Source organism: Martes martes (genome assembly GCF_963455335.1).
Source record: "Martes martes genome assembly, chromosome: 8".
NCBI lineage: Eukaryota > Metazoa > Chordata > Mammalia > Carnivora > Mustelidae > Martes > Martes martes.
Genome location: NC_137895.1, coordinates 50171187 through 50188547, shown reverse-complemented (window position 1 = coordinate 50188547; position 17361 = coordinate 50171187). Strand labels below are relative to the sequence as shown.

The 17361-nt window shown below is 42.3% G+C and overlaps 1 protein-coding gene across 1 annotated transcript in view; it reads left to right on the top strand.

Annotated features, from left to right (window-relative positions):
- Nucleotides 1–16875, top strand: part of IRAK3 (interleukin 1 receptor associated kinase 3) — a 46439-nt gene extending 29564 nt beyond the window's left edge. Inside the window, exons 8-12 of the mRNA XM_080811790.1 lie at nt 899–1017; nt 12675–12873; nt 13143–13205; nt 13294–13458; nt 15236–16875. Coding sequence (XP_080667916.1) covers nt 899–1017; nt 12675–12873; nt 13143–13205; nt 13294–13458; nt 15236–15751 — 1062 coding nt within the window. The 3' untranslated portion in view covers nt 15752–16875. The remainder of the gene's footprint in view (nt 1–898; nt 1018–12674; nt 12874–13142; nt 13206–13293; nt 13459–15235) is intronic.
- Nucleotides 16876–17361: the final 486 nt, after the last annotated feature.

Below are 17361 nucleotides of genomic sequence, written 5' to 3'. Positions count from 1 at the left end.
CCTGGCCCTCTGACCCCCTGAATCCCTGAAGAAGCTGCTGAAACATCCTGTGGGATCCAGGAGGCCAAAATGGATTCACAGGAAGGGATAGCTTCCAGTTGCTTTCCCAAGGAAATGGAAGACTTTTCCATCAATTAATATTTTATTCTTAAAAAAGACTGCCTAAATGCCCAAGTTGTTGTGTGTTGTACAGGATGGTGGCCAAAAGATTTGCTGGGTTCTTACTCCTTAGCACTTCCCTATTTCAAAGGAGTTTACATCAACTACTCTTATTTCTTAGATAATTTTTATTTGCGTAACTTCACACAAACTACCACTCAATACAAAGGATAGACATAAAGGTGATACAGACTCCTTAAAGAGAAAGAGGTTGAATACATGCCTTGATTTCTCATGTCTTTGAAAGATAAGTTTAAAAATTCATTCTGAATAGGTTACATTTCAGTTAGGATAAGAATAAAAACATTATTCTCGATAACCCACACTATTAGGCCACAAATAATTTTAAGTCTTATTTAATGAACTTTTTTTTTTTTTAAGTGTGGGGCTTGAACTCATGACCCTGAGATCAAGACCTGAGCTGAGATCAAGAGTCAGATGCTTAACCGACTGAGCCATGTCGTGCCCCTTATTAGTGAACTTCTAAACATAGTTACATTACTGGCCATATTTTGATTAAGCTAATGTTAAAATTATTGGGTATTTCCATTGGCTATAAAAAGGCCTGGTACTATTGGCAGCAGAGGGAAATGTATCTTGAATTACAAATAGGTCGTGGGAAACCAAAGTGTTCATTGCCTCACCTTATCCCGCTTCATCACCTGCTTTTCTTCTGGCATACTCCTATGTAATGAGGACACACATTTCACTCCCATACCAACTACTGATGTCTTTTTAGGGTAACACGGCCCCACTCTCTTGGCACATTCGGATCAGTGTTTTAATCGGAACCTCCAAAGCCATTCAGTACTTGCACAACACGGAGCCATGCTTGGTCATCTGCGGCAGTGTATCAAGGTAAATTATCCCAGAGATTCAGGTGGCGCCCAAAAGCCCCTTTCATCCTCATGGGTGAGTCGGACTTCACACTGTTCTCTACCTGTAGTTTCCCTGGTATGTGTATGTGTGTAAAGATTAAGAATTCTCATCTAAGAAGGGTGTCTGGGTGGCTCTGTCGGTTAAGCATCTGACTCGTGGTTTTGGCTTGGGTCATGGTCTTTGCGGGATGGTCTCAGGATCGTGGGATAGGGTTGTGGGATCAGCCCCTGTCGGGCTCCGCCCTCAGTGTGGAGTCTGCTTGGGATTCTCTCTCTCCCTCTCCCTCTGCCCCTCCCCCACCCACCTCCATGGGTGTGTGCGCAACCTCTCTCTCAAGATAAATAAAATCTTAAAAGAAAAAAAATTCTCATCTAAGTATTTACAACCTTACTGTTTTTTTAATGAACTATAATTGACATATAATACCCAGTTAGTTTCAGGTGTACATTACAGTGATTCAAATTTTTTTTTATTAATGAAAATTGTATCTACCCAATTTAAAAAGCCACATTTATATGGCCAAAGGGAGAGTTTATATTATCTTTGGGAATTATTAATGAACAGCGTAGAATAGACACTATTTGTGTAATTATACCCGACACTGAACTTTGAAATGAACCTTATTACTCTCCCTTTTTTCCTTTTAAGTGAGTTTGAAGGAAGGGTTAAGTGACTTAAACAGAGATTCCAAGGAAGATAACAGCAGTAGACAGTAGACGGTAATTAAAATTCTCTGTCCCTGAGTCTCCAGTGTCTTTCTGATTCCACTGAGCCTAAAGCCTCTTAGCTTTATGTATTCATCTGTGACAAGCCAAGCAGCAACTCCCGGTGTTCGTTTTTGAGACACGAGAAAATTAGAGGCAACATCTTCCATCCTTTTTTATTTTTATTTTTTTTCAGGAGACCTAAAGAATCATTCAGACAGAGAGTAGATACTCTGTAGCAAAATCCCCCTGGTGGATTTTTCCTGTGTGCCCTTCATCTCTAATCTGCCCAAAAGTAGGTAAATACACCATGGCTGAGTAGCGGGGATGACTGAATTTAAAAGGCTTCTGCCTCTTCTGAACCATCTCCTGGTATCTTGAAAAAGCTTTTAGAGTGCTTTTGAGTTGAGCAAAGAGGGACCCATTGCTTACTTCTTTGTTTTTCTGGTGGAATGAACTCCGTATCAAAAGACTCTAGATTTTTCCTGAGTCCTGGTTGTGTGTGGAAACCACCCACAGGTGTCTGCTCCCATGGTGCTGGGGTAATTCATCAACTCTCCTGACCCCAGAGAATCAGCACAGAGTGGGTGCTCCCTCAGGGGACCTGGGTCAGAGATGCACAGCAACGGAATCAGGGGTCTGTCCCAAAGGGCTGAGGTGGTCACCCTCAACCAGAAACGACCCACCTACCTCACCACCAACTCAGCCCAGTATTTTATCTGATAAATAAATATCTGGAATATTGCTGAGCTTATATTCTTTTGGTTTAAACTTAAAGTAAGCCTGGCTTCTTTTCCATCCCAAGTGGTAACACATTAATGTTATTAATTTTTCTTTTGTGTGACTGAGCTCATCACATCCTTTCCTGAACGTGGAACTTGATGGAAGAGAGGGGTAAAAAGAGATAAGAGTGTCAAGGTTCTGGTCCTTGACAGACGAGGGAGACAGGGAAGGCCACCAACTGGAACAAGGGAGCGTCAGGATGGAGGGCTGCACATCCAGTCCCTGCCCATGTCCAAGGTTTTCGGCAGCCGGGGATGTGCCCCGCAGCCTCCTCCAGAGATTAGGTGAGAGCTCAGGCAGTGGTTCTGACACCCACTTTTTCATTGTGGATACATGTCTTCAGGCACGTTCCCAGGAAATGGGCTCCGAAAGGAATGACTTGGCCGCAGGAGGGTTTTAGAGTGCTCTCAGGAACAACAGGGCTGAGGAAGGGAAGAAGGAAGGCAGAATTGGGCAGTTGGAGAAGCTGAGCTGGGATATGGTGATAGAGTCTGACCAGCTCTGCGTGGGACTGTGACTTGGACCATGACTTGGATGAGGTAGCTCCTCTCAGCCAAGGGCAGGTTCCAGGGAGAGGTTTAGCTGTGCGCCATCAGCAGCCACCTCTCCCTGTCTGGGGTTTGTCTCCCTGGGTCCTGAAGGAGGGATCTGGGCCACACCCCTGCAGCCACTGCTGTCCCGGGGAGAGAGATGACTGCCTTGTGCTCTGCAAAATGGACCCAAATTGTTTTTCTTTTTCATCTGCTTCCCTCCCCACCCACCTTCTTCCCATCCTTTCCTCTTAGCTCACTATCCCCTAACGTTTCAGAGACATCTGATTTAAGACACCGACTTTCTGCTTAACGTGATTCTGAGCAAATTGCTTAATTGCTGTAATCCTCAGTGTTTCTCTCTGCAAAATGCTAATAAAAGACTAACAGCATCTATCTCTTAGGATTAGATGACATAAACTACATACGGTGGTTGGCAAAGAGAATGTGCTTATCAAATGGTCAAATGGTGGCTTTTCTTATAATTGGTGGAGATGTGGTAGGAAGCCAGTGGCAAAGGCTAAGAGATACGATGGCCAGTCTGTCCTTTTGCTTACTGCTCTTAATCCGTTCAGGGTGCTAGAATCAAAATACTAGAAAGTGGGTGACTTAAACACACTCTTATTGCTCATGGTTCTGAAGACTGGGAGTCCAAGATCATGGCACCAGCTGATTCTGCGTCTTGTGAAGATCCACTTTCTGACTCATAGATGCCCATCTTTCCTCTGTCCTCACAGGGTGGAAGGGGCAAGAGATCTCTCTGGGCCTTCTTTTATAGGGGTACTTATGCCAGTCATGAGGGCTCTGCCCTCTTGACCTACTTCCCTCCTGAAAGTCTCACCTCCACATACCACCCCACTGGGGGTTAGGATTTCAGCTTATGAATTTGGAGGGGAACACAAACATTCTATGAATGGCATTCACCTCCATCATCTGCTTACTGTGTTTGAAAAGTAGGACCCACAAACCAAGCTCTGTTTTAAGAAAAACCACTTCTGTGTCAACATATATTTATTGAACATCTTGAACATCACGTTTATTTTAGGTTACAAATATTTAAGGAACATCTGTTATATGGAGAGCGTTGTATTAGACCACGTGGGGTAGATGCTGGTGGTCATGATGTTGTCCTTGAAGGTTCCACCTGGTGAGCAGAGGGATAACACAAACACAGAAAATACATGGTACAACACTAGAGAAGCCCAATGCCTGGCTGGTCTGAGAAGGGTCATTCTACTTGCAGAGTTCCAAGCCCAGCCTTTGAGGAGATGGGTCATGGCAGTGGATTGGTTGAAAGAACAAGAGAGAATATTCCTAGCAGAGGCAATAATTTGTTCAACGGAAAGATCAAGTAAAGAGTTACCAAGTGTATAATGAAAGCAAGAGAACCGGGTTGACTGGAGAGGAAGGGACGAGACTGGAGAAGGAAAGGGCTCCTGGGAGGGATGAGGAATGTGGGGGGCAGGGGTGTAGTGGGGTTGCATGCTAAGCAGGCTGAAGGGACTCTTGAGGCGTTTCTGGGACTATAGGTGGGAACAGAAAGATTCTGGAGTCTCTTACGATGTCTCACACTTAGAAGGAGGCTATTTCTTCCAGGCCAGTATCTCAGGTACTTGTCTGGATGTGGTCAACTGTAAAATAATTACAGTAACACTGCTAGACAGAGTGCCCAGCAGTATCACAGATACAGAGCAACCAAAAGAGATCTGGTCAGAGACAGAGAATTTCATGAAAGAGGCAGGATTCAAACTGGATATGTGCTACCAGCATATTTTATGTTTTTTAGTTGGTGAAGGGGCTGCTGAGGGTTGTTGCCTTTCTGGGTCTTCCAAAGGGATCGAGGACTCAAACATAACCATCTATCAATTATACCTGCTCAGGCATGTGTCAGGGTGTGGCGTTCCGGGGCTGTGGGCATTTTTTTGAGATTATGGTTTCACAGGGCTTATGAGTGTGGCGCTGTCTGTTCCAGAGCAAATCAGTCCCTTCTACTGCCAATGAACTCTTGGCCTTTCTGCTGAGCCTGCCAGCAAGAATGTTAATTAGTACCAACTATAACTATAGGTAGACCCTCCCCCTCCCCCTTTTCTTGTGTGCACCTGTTCTCTAGAAACTGGAATGAGATCAACTTCTTTCATTCAGGGCACTGAACATCTGATGGTAACGACATTCAGCCTCCAGCAGTCTTGACCGAATGTGGATTGGTTGACCCAGATTATCCTCCTGATTCTTTCAAATGAGCTCTTCACTTTGCTTTAAACTTGGACCTCCCTGATACTTGGTCCCTGTTTGTCCAGGCTAGTGCTTTGAGGAAGGTCTGAGATTGCTACTCTTCTGCCCGTGTCAAATACATTTTCTCATTCTTTGGAAGGAAAGGCCACTTCTAGGAGAGATGTCATTTTATTGCACGGCCCTGATAATTGGCTCAAAAAAAGACATCTCAAAAGGTGTTTGGCAGTGACCTTTTCTAAGACTAAGTCAGGGCTCTGTTTTTGATGGAGTAAGGAAAGGAAGATATTGTTACCTTTATTTTCTTTTCTTCATTTGGACCTCAGATTGATAAGTCACAGGAGAGTTTGTTGTGTATCATTTGACATCACTAAATAATGTTTTTAATAGTATGAAATAACATGGAACAATGCACGCAAAGTAAAATAAAGTTAAAAAAGCCAAATTGAACTAGTATGCAGTGTACTCTTATAACTTTGCAGAACTACAAATTCATGAATTTTTCAAAAATTTTCAAAAGATTAAGCCTGGGTGGCTCAGCAAGTTAAGCCACTGGCTCTTTCTCTCGGCTCAGGTCTTGATCTCAGGGCCATGGATTCAAACCATGTGTTGGACTCTGTGCTGGGCATGGATGGAGCCTAGCTTAAAAAAAAAAAAAAAAAAAAGATTAAAACATACCACACTATGAATTTAGATGGAGAGACTATGGCTTTTTCACGACTGGTTTGTTTTTTCCTTTTCTATCATGTTTTAAAATTTTTTATTTAAGGATTATGTTCTACTGTTATAATAAAGTAAAACTCCTTGTCTGGAAATGGGTAGGTGACTTCTGCACCTCTTCCCAGAGTTAGGGGGAGGCAGTGAGGTAATGAGTGTGAAGCCCAGGGCCAGGCTTGGCAGTAAGCTGTCATTCCTCCCACGTCATGGACACTGTCTCTAAGCATCTCATCTGGCCTGTCCTTGGACCCTTGCACAGCACGTTATTAGTACTCCATTTGGATGCAGCTCTAACCCCTGAACTTCATTTATTTTGAGCTAAAATCTGTCGTCCTGTGACTTGCCCATTAACCGTTGTTCTGCCACTCTGATCATCTGTATATACTCCAAGGAAACACGAGATGAATTTCATTTTACATTTGCTTGGTAATCAAGAGTTTCTTATCTTTTATGAGTAGCTGAATGAAAAGGTTTCTTTCAGCCAACTATGGTAAACTTAAAGAGTAGCAAATGGAAAAAGGAGGGTTAGGCTTTAGTCCTGGCTCTGCCATTAAGAAGCTATTTTGCCAAAAAAAAAAAAAAAAAAGACTGTTTCATCCCACATTCCATCATTGATGGATTGGTAATGACTTCCCACCTGCAGTGTTGAAAAGCAACCTGGGGTGGGTGCATTCTGAACTCAATTAGTGATGTCTGCCAAGGAAACTGGAAGGTGCTTTGGCAACATTTGGGCCATCTATTCGCCATAGAGGGAGTGGTGTGGGTCTGTTTATGGTTTCAAATTCTCTTAATGAACAAATTGATCAGATCAACACATGTTTGCTTGATATCGCCTATGAACTCAGCATTATGCTTATGTAAACAACATAAGCTGGTTTCTGAGTAAGTGCCAGATGGTATCGTTGGGGCGGCACAGTGGGAACTTGGAGAAAGGAACACCACTGGAATTCAGGGTAGCAGAGTGAAAACTTCAAGGAGAAAGTAAATCTTGGGCTGCAAAGAGGATTTGAATGAAAATAAGGATTTGAATGAAAAATAAAATTTCATTTGAATGAAAATGAAAATAAGTACTTTGCAGGTGAAGGGAACAGTATGGCAGATAAACTGCAGACATATTAAGGAACTCAGTGAAGGCCAGCCTGACTTTAGACGTGACATAAAAGCTCATTGAATAACTTACTCCTCCCAACAGCCCTGAGTTTGGGTATCATTGGTCTTATCTCAGTGTGACAGAGGAGAACGCGGACTTACAGAGGTTTGTAATTGGCCTCTATCCCATGTCTGCAGATGGGGAAGGAGGTAGGGTTCCAGGTTTGTGTGGGTCCAACAATCACGGTCTTATTAAGCAATTAAGGGTTCTGAGCCAGGATTCCTGGGAGCATGTTGGTTTTCTGGGCAGATGGAGAAACTGGGCAGGAGAAGAAACCATCACAAGTGCAAACTTGGGAAATGTTGACATTGAGTGCCTAGTGAAAATGGCAGTAGGCAGCAGACTTTTAGGGGAGATTAGGCCTGGAGGTCTGTTTTGGGAATCTTCATCTTGTTCAAGCAATGAGAATAACTAGTCTTCTAAGGAGACACTGAGGACACAGCTGTAGAACACCCAAGGAGGAAGCCAAGCCCACATTTCAAAGGTATTTTCAAGAAGTCTGGTGGTTTACTTAGCCCAAAAATGTCTTAGTAATTTGAACTCTTCAAAGAGAATGTTATAAAAACAAAATTCACTTCCAGATGGTGGAATTTAAGGAGGAAAAGGATTTAAAGAAAAGAATCTTGCAAAGTTGAAGTCTCTGTTCTTGGCAAAGTCTCTGTTCTTCGGGAAACGAAGATGTTTTTGACTTACAGAATCACATAAAAGCATCTGAAAGCAGTAAACCTTCTTGTTATTTCCATCCTATCCCTTAGCTGGCTTAATTGTTTTCACATTTATGAATGATTTTAAAGTGAAATGCATTTTATCCTCGGCATTTTTCATCCCAGGCATTCATTCCTGTTAATGTTTCCAAAGCCGAGATAATCTCAGTGAACATTTCTAATGTTTCCTCTAAGATCATGTTCTCTGTTCCTATTGCCATGTGTCTCCTGCCAAGTGAAACAGCCTTTCATACAAGGGAGGTGGTTTAGGAAGGAAAGGAGGGGAAAAGCCATATGCTTAAAAATGAATTCTTTAAAAAGGGAAAATGATCAGAGATGTATGGTGGTAGTTAATGCGTGGAGAATTCCCTTTGTGAGGAACTAGAAACACTGAGTGGCTGGGTGGGAGGCCAGAAGCCACAGACAGGCCCCTTCCTACAACCATGACGCCCTTGCCTGAGGACCCAAGCTCCACCTACATTTACCCCCAAGACCTGATGTGTGTGGCCAAGACTCTGGCTCAGCTCTGTGTTTGGTAGGGATGTAAAACCTGCCAGGAATGCAAAGTCCATTTGTTTGGTTGATTGTTTCATGAATGAGTCTCCTCCCTCTCCTCTCCCCCGCACCCCCAAAGATGAACTTTTGTTTTTCAGAACCATTTTAGACACAAACAATTGCTTTTCCTCAGATTTCCCTATTCCCCCGAGTGTCTCCCTTCTTCTAAAATGTCCAGATAGGTTCATTTTTTACTCAGGGCTGCCAGCACAATTAAATAGTACATAAATTTAAATTTGCCCTATTAATTATGTTTGCCATCACTGTCTCTAAACCCCAACATTCACTTATTTATACACATGTGTACAGATGTGCATGCACACATTTATGCCAAACAATTCTTTTTTCTCTCCACGATCTGAGAGTATCTGGAAATGTTACTTTAGTCAGGTCTGAACTTCTCTGGAACTCTTCTGAAACTCCACAGATGCCCTGACACTAATTCACCTGAGGATCCTCAGCTTTCCGGGGTCATCGTGCATCCATCCCTCTGTACTGCGGTGACTTCAGACTGGTGCCTTGAACTTCTAGAGCTACCCAACCAGTTTCCTGGGATTTTAGGGTGGGTGTAGGATGGGCAAAGGCCAGCCTACATCCTTCAGAGTATATTTCAGGGCCCTCCCTGGGTAGCAGGCCTTCTGATGACATGTTCTCATTTAATCCTTGTAATAACCCCGAGAGGTGAGCCTTCTCAGATCTCTTACCCAGGAGGAAACTCAGCATTAGGGAAGTTGTGCTGGTTTGGTTAGAGACAAAATTTCATATTAAAAGCAGGAATATGTGTCCCTGGCTGGGCCAGTGGAGAGCCTAGGACTCATAAGTCATCAAAAAAGCAGTAACCACCTTTAATACTGTCTCTGAGTTCTGCCTGGGTTCAATGGAAAAGAAAGAGAAGGTCGTGCAATTGGAGGGGAAAGAAAGGGCTTCAGCTTCGACAGATGCATGGCTTGCTCAAGTGGTGGGGGAGAGGGTGTGTGTGCCCTTTTCCGGTGACCTGTAGGTTCCCTGAGAAGCTGGATCTTGCCTCATCTGCTGAGGGATATCTTGGTGTCATAACAGCTGGTGACAGACAGCAAGATGTCCTGTTGCCTCAGGCTGTCACAAAGAGGGCAGTGGGTCCTCTTTATCTCTGGGACCAATTCGTGGGAGTCCAGACTTTTCTGGAGAATTGCCAGGCACTCAGAGACTGGGCTACTTTGTATCAATAAGTCCCCCTAAAATCCTTTAAAAATACGTCTTTTTAAAAACCAGTTATGTGCTTACCTGCCAAATGTGTATTTGCACTTCCATTCAAAATCTGCATTAAAATCTAGAGGTATCATCGTGCTTTAGATTTTAGGCCCAATGACTTCGACTAAATCAGGAGAAAAACTAGTGTGCAAAGAAAGCAAATCTTGTAGCCTTTGGGAGGTTCAAGTCCCCCAGAAAGAATTGTCCTGGAGGCTCCCGGCAATAGAGAGATGAAGTATGTGACCCTCCAGAGGCAAGATACATATTGACCGTCTTGTGTAGGATTTTCCCTGTCTCCACAGTGTACCACCACTGATCCTTGTCCTAGAAGAATCATCTAGAGAGGTGATGGTCTGTGTCATAGTAAGTAGCTTTGTGGGAAAGAATAGCAGAAGCAGGTTGTGGAGACACGAATTTGAAGGTGTAGACCATTACCTGTATTTCTCGTCTGCCTCTTTGGTAAGCATGATAGCTAGCAACCTGCTCTTTTGTTCAATTAATTATAGGGTTATATGATTGCAGTTAGTTTATGCTATCTTTCTTTTATTAGTCTGTTTTTACCCCCATATTATTACTATATTATATATTATATATTAATTATTATATAATATTATATTATATATAATTATAATTATATGAGATTATATATTATATATTACCCCCATATTCCATAGACCTGCTTGATAGTTGAAGGCATAGTGTGTTCTATTCAAGGCTGCAGTAAGGGAAAGAATTAGGATGGAACTTACTGTTGAAGGGTCTTTTGCAATTCCTACTTTCTTTTTTTTTTTTTTTAAGATTTTATTTATTTATTTGACAGACAGAGATCACAAGTAGTCAGAGAAGCAGGCAGAGAGAGGGGGAAGCAGGCTCCCTGCCGAGCAGAGAGCCCGATGTGGGGCTCAATCCCAGGACCCTGGGATCATGACCTGAGCTGAAGGCAGAGGCTTTAACCCACTGAGCCACCCAGGCGCCCATGCAATTCCTACTTTCTTAAAACAGAACATTCTTCTACCTCAGCTCCTGTTGACTTTTCTTTAGAATGGAGTAAATCACTGCACTCAAAATCCGTGTTATGCACTCAAAAGTGTGCTGGTCTTTTCACCAAATATCATCATTAAAAGTGTAAACGCGGTGCCCTAGAACGATTTCACACTCTTACCACCGGCCTCTCTCTGACCCGAAGTCCTCTGTGGGTGATGTTGTGTCACACATTGTGGTTACCCGTTCCCCCTAAGTCTGTCGGAAGCATGAGTCAGTTGCTGACAGCTTCCCACTAGCTTTGCTGAGGGCCAAACAAAGGGATTAGATTATGATTTTGTTTTTGATGCTTCATTGTTTTTTTTTTCTCTTGTGCTTAGAAAAGACCCATTCTTCAGGAATTCTCAATGTTTTACAAAATCAGCTTTTGCATCCTCATGGGTCTAGCATTTTCTTTTTTTTTTTTTTTTTTTAATATTCTCTTTTTTTTTTTTTAATTTTTTATTTTAATAAACATATAATGTATTTGGGTCTAGCATTTTCAGTTATGATTTTATTATACCTTCTTTGGAGCTGGAGTTGAGGGAGAAGAGGACGAGATGTCTGACACTGAAACTCTAGCCTTCAGAGCTTTGCTGTCCCTCTGGGCTGAAATCCAGTGTGTGCGTATAGGGGGAGGGGGTGTGTGCAGAAGAGAGCGAGGCTGTCAGTATGGCAGAAGCTGGGCGGCAGAGGATGGGGACCTGGTAATGGGAGTTAATGAACCTCTCTGCCCATCTCACCTCCCGGCACATGTGGCAAACTCCTAAATTAAATATCCTGGTGCTCTAAAATGATCAAGAGATCTCCAGAAGCTTCCTCCTTGACTGGAACACTTGAAGAGTACACGTACCTATGGAAGAAGTAATTATGAACTTAATGTCTATTCTTATCTGGAGCTGGAGAGAAGGTAGGGTCCGCTTCTAGGGGACCCACATCTTCAGAGGTTTGTCAGTATAGTCAACACTGTTTTCCAGATGAGATAGAAGGTGAGTGACCTAGATGTACGTGACCCAGGCTGCCCTTGGCAGCTGCCAAGTTTGCCATATATGGAGAAGAGACAAGGCCAGGAGAAAAGTGAGGACTGGGATTGATACAATTGAGGACTGATACAAGTCTGGAGGGCTGGACTCTCTCTAACGTGCATGGGTCCCACAACAGGTATGGGCGCTAGGACTGATACATGAGGTGAGCTCTTCGGATTTTGCAATTCTCCTGCCACCCTTAAAGGACAGAGAGTGACATCAAGTTGAGAATGTGTTCTTCTGGATCCCTAAAGGGTCCTGTGGAATATCTTCATGCTGTCTGTTGGCAACTCAGTTCTAGACAAAGTTCGGGCTAGAATTCTTTTTTTTTTTCCCCTACTTTTAAAAGATTTTATCCATTCATGTGTGAGAGAGAGAGAGAACAAGCAGTGGGGAGAGGCAGAGGGAGAGAGAAAGAGAGAGAGAGAAGCAGACTCCCCACTGAGCAGAGAGCCTGACACAGGGATCCATCCCAGGAACCGGGATGTCTTGCTGGCAAAGCATCAACTTTACCCAGAAATCCCCTATATGTATCTATAAATTTGAAAAGCTCACTGTTCCTGAGCCAGGTTTCCAGCTTACCTGTTGTTTTTAGGATTGAATGATTTATTTGAAAGAGAGAGAGTGAGAGACAGCGTGTGCACAAATGGGGAGAGGGGTGGAGGGAGAGAGAATCCCAAGCAGATGCCCCACTGAGCATGGAGCTCAAGGGGGCTCAATCCCAGGACCCTGAGATCATGACCTGAGCTGAAATCAAGAGTCGGTCACTCAACCGACGGAGACCCACAGGCGCCCCACGTTTTCATTTTAGAGTTTCATATAATACTTGTATTTATACTTTAAGAAAAATGAGAAAATATCCTCTAGTTCCTGGAAGACTATGTATGTCTTTGTGTTGTTGGCATTTGGAATTAACTGAGCTTGTCATTTTGTTTTTCACCGGAATGCCTTTATGTTTTTGTTTTGTTGGTCCTTGATTACAATTTTAGTGCAAACATACTTCTGGATGATCAGTTCCAACCCAAACTAACTGATTTTGGCATGGCACACTTCCGACCCTACCTGGAACATCAGAGCTCGACCATAAGCATGACCAGCAGCAGCAGTAAACATCTGTGGTATATGCCTGAAGAGTATATCAGACAGGGCAAACTTTCCATTAAGACGGACGTCTACAGCTTTGGAATTGTGAGTACCAGCTCCCAGTCAACCAAGGAGGAAAGCTGATGGCCAGGAATGCTCTAAATTCTAAGAATTTTTTTTTAAGGGCTTTCACTTTTAGACCTCTTGACTTCCTGTTGCTCTTGTCTTATATGTTAATGTTATGTAATCAGTCAAATAGTAAAACGTAGTCATTGAGTCGAGTGAACGTTATCTATTGTCAAGGTGAATCACTGCAACTGACTCTATGTAGGTATTTAACATATGTAACTCATTTTATTACATGTTTCCCATAGGTAATAATGGAAGTTCTGACAGGTTGTAAAGTGGTGTTAGATGATCCAAAGCATATCCAGCTGGTGAGAATTGTCTTTATTTCTGTTCCTATCTCTCCATCATTTTGGGGGTAGAGTTCTGAAAGATAAAGTTGTCTTCTTCTCTTCCTAGAGGGACCTCCTTATGGAATTGATGGAGAAGAGAGGCCTCGATTCATGTCTTTCATTTCTAGATAAGAAAGTGCATCCCTGTCCTCGGAATTTCTCTGCCAAGCTCTTCTCTTTGGCAGGCCAGTGTGCTATCTCGCGGGCAAAGTTAAGACCATCAATGGATGAAGTGCGTACACGTGGTTTTATTCAAAACCAAGCCCACAGAACCATGGAAAATCTAAGCTGGATAAATTGTGTCTAAGTGAATTCTTTATTAATGGGGCAAATCCAGCCCCGAACAGAGAATTCTAGCCTCATAGTTTTTGCAAGTCACCAAGTCACAATATTTGGTACTCTGGCAGAGGTCATTGCTAGGTGAGACCAGGGCACCACAAAAATTTAATGAAAACACTTAAGTGAGTAGTCCAAAGAGAATTTTATCCAACACTCATTTAAGGATCTGGTCCATTAAAAACACATTATATATTTCCTCTATTGATTTTTTAAATTTACTCATCAATTTAATCATCCATTCATTGATTTGCTTATTTGTTCAACAAATATTTAGCTAGTGCTTACTTGACATGTGCCAGACTTGGTTCTGGGTGCTGAGGGTACAACAGTAATCAAGAGACAGTTGCTGCCCTCAAACTCACAGTCCAAAGTGAGAATCAGATTAATTAATATGGCATTCCAGGATGGAGAGATAAGCGTGATGGTAGGTGGAAGCCCAGGTCAATATGGGAACGTAGAGTCGGAACACATACCAAGTCATGGAAGCCTGTCGATGGAGGTGACGGCTGAGCTATAGTCTAAAGAATGGTGAATTTAGGCAACAGTAAGGACAGAAAGACATGTTAATAAGGGAGAATCCAGCTCAGAGATGATGGGTTTTATGGCACTAATACCACGGGCAGTTCATGGACGTGGGATATGGTGACGGAAAAGCTGGGGTGCTTAAAATGATAGTTTCAGGTGATGGACATGAATTCCATTCTGGGATTTGGGGTTTCACCCTGAGTCTATGGTAGAGCTATGAAAGGGTTTTAAACAAGAGGTCAACATAATCTGAATGTAAGGAGCACAAGCCTGTGAGTCAGAGCTATATTTTGGGCTTAGCACCACTAGTAAGAGCTATGAGACCTGGAATCTTGGGCCCAAAAAGAGCTATGAGATATATAGTGGAAGAAACATGGAATTGGGGGCCAGATCTGAGGTCAGGCAACAGATCTGCTCCTTACTGGCCAGTGATACTCATTCCCTTTATCTGAGCCTCAGCTTTATTATCTGTGAAATGGGAACAATAATGTTGTTTGTGCAGATTAAATGATGTGATGTGTGTGGAAGCACTTTGTAAGTAGTGAAGTTCTCTAAATGTATTTTTAAAAATTACACGTGTGTGTGAAGAGATGTTACATGGTCTTCCAGACAAGGTCAGCAGTTTTCTCAGCTTGGGCTGCACATCCAAATCAACTGAGAAGCTTTTAAAATACAGATTCCTGGGCCCCTATCTTCATATGTTGTTGGTGACCATCTTTAGGTTGGGGCCAAGGGATCTGTATTTTAAGAAGGCTCCTATAGGTAATTCTGGCATTTGACAACTACAGATTGGGTCCCCTGGACCCTGACCCTTTCCAGTACTCCCATATTAAGGTTGAAGTAAAAAATGTACAGGGACTCACCCCAGGTCACACAGTAGTTGGTGGCAAATCTGAGCCTCAACTCAGGCCTCTTGGTATTTACTTCAGGCGAGTGTCTTTTATATTTGGCTTTAAGTCTTTTAATTTACTCATTAAACTGAAAGGGTTTAGCTTATTTTTAATACCTTCCCATTCAGAACTCTATAGTTGAACTTAATTCATGAAAATAAGAGAATATTCCGGAATAGGTAGATGGGAAAAAAAGGTAAAAGGAGAGGCTATGGAAGTTTAACATAAATATTTCTTTGCTTCTTGGTGAACTAGGTCCTAACCACTCTTGAAAGTGCTCAAGCCAGCTTATATTTTGCCGAGGACCCTCCCACCTCCCTGAAGTCCCTCAGGTGTCCTTCTCCTCTGTTCTTGGAGAACGTACCGAGTATCCCCGTGGAAGATGATGAAAACCAGAATAATCATTCATTGCCTCATGATAAAGGTTTGAGAAAAGATGGACTGACTCAGAAAGTTCCATTTGAATGTAGCCAGTCGGAGGTGACGTTTCTGGGCTTCGACAGAACGATAGGCAGCAAGAGAAATGAGGATGCTTGCAACAGGCCCAGTTCTTCTTGTCCAGAAAGGTGGTCTCCTGAGCACGCAGCTCTATCCCAGGACCCAAGGACCTATGTTACAGATACAGAACCTTCGGCAGAAGCACCAGGCCATTCGTACAGGAGCAGGCCAGTGGAGACCAGCAGTTCCTGTGAATTTTCCTGGAACGAATGTGAACCGTGCAAAAAGGAATCGACTTCACCAGAAGATAAAGAAGGAAGCAAGTATTGCTAAGGCACCTGAGTACAGGTACCGTCTTGGGAAAATATTGTCACCATCAGTCATGCTAAGAGGACCATCAATGCTGAGTTGAGGTGATGGAGATCAACAATCTGGACAATGCTATTCCTTCCTTCCCAATCCCTAGGCTTAAACCTAGGCTAAACTAGAGCCATTCAAAATTATTTCAGATCATGAGCTCTGACTTCAGACAAACAAAACCTACCAAAAGGGGACTGGGTTCTCCTGGCTTCTTCATCATCAGCGCCATGAGCCCTCAGAGCCTACAGTCTGCCAAGTGGGTTCAGTTCAGTTAGATCCCAGGGTCTGGTGTAGCTGGCTTGATAAGGTTGTAGGAAGTGTCTAATTTGTAAATGTTAACAGATGCCTTTTTAAAGAATTACCTTTTGGTTTGTTCTAATTAACCCTTAGTATGTTTTCTCTTCATCCCTGTCAAGCCCGCCGGCCTGAAAATGAGCCAGATTCGCTCTTGCCTATGACACATTCGCCATAGAACGGAGATTCTTGCCCAAGATCTGGATTTCTGTATTTAAATTCTTAGGATAGTTTATCACATATCGTATGTTGTTGGCTATTACTACATTTTTAAAAAACAAACTTAGAGACCTATTATATCCTGAGAAGAATGTATGAAATTTTATTCAAGTAATTTTTGTTTCTGAGAAAAATGGCCGGTCACAAGGTCTATGTCAGCTTTTTGTTTGATCCTCTACCTGCCAACTCTGTGCCTTTACTCCTCCTGTTTACTGGGTCTCCCCCTATTGAAATCCTACCCAGTCCATCAAGGCCCAGCAGAACTGCCTCTTCCAGGAAGCTTCCCTGATCTCTCCAGCCAGAAGTACACACTTCATAAGCATTCCCATAGCATGGTTTTGTGTTTCTATTTTATACTTGTTACTTTCTGAATTGTAGCAAAGCTGCCTGTGCCACCTTCTCTCTCTTACTAGATTATAAACTACCTGTATTCATGTCCTATTGTTCCTATAATAAATTTTGACAAACTTAGTGGGTTAAAACAATGTAAGTTGGGGTGCCCAACTGGTTCATTCAGTAGAGCATCTGGCTCCTGACCTCAGGGTCATGAGTTCAAAGCCCACATTGAGTGTAGAGATTACTTTAAAAAAAAAAAAAATATATATATATATATAATTTTTAAGTTATATATATATAAATTATTTTACAGTTTACAGTTTAAAAAATATATATGTATATATTTTTTAAATATATGCCAAAAAGAATGCCAAGGACTTCTGACCTCCAGAACTATAAAATAATTTATATATATATGTATATATATAATATATGTATGTATAAATTTATAAATATGTTTATAAATAAATATATATATTATATGTATGTGTGTGTGTGTGTATATATATATATATATATATATATATATATATATATATATAATTTTACAGTTCTGGAGGTCAGAAGTCCTTGGCATTCTTTCTGGAGGCTCTAGGGGAGAATTCGTTCCCTTGCCTTTTCTAGCTTCTAGAGTCTACCTGTGTTGTCTTCCTCCATCCTCAAATCTAGCACTGTGGCATCTCTGAATCTAGATTTCTCTTTCTTTGTCTCTTTGACCTATTCTTCATCACCTC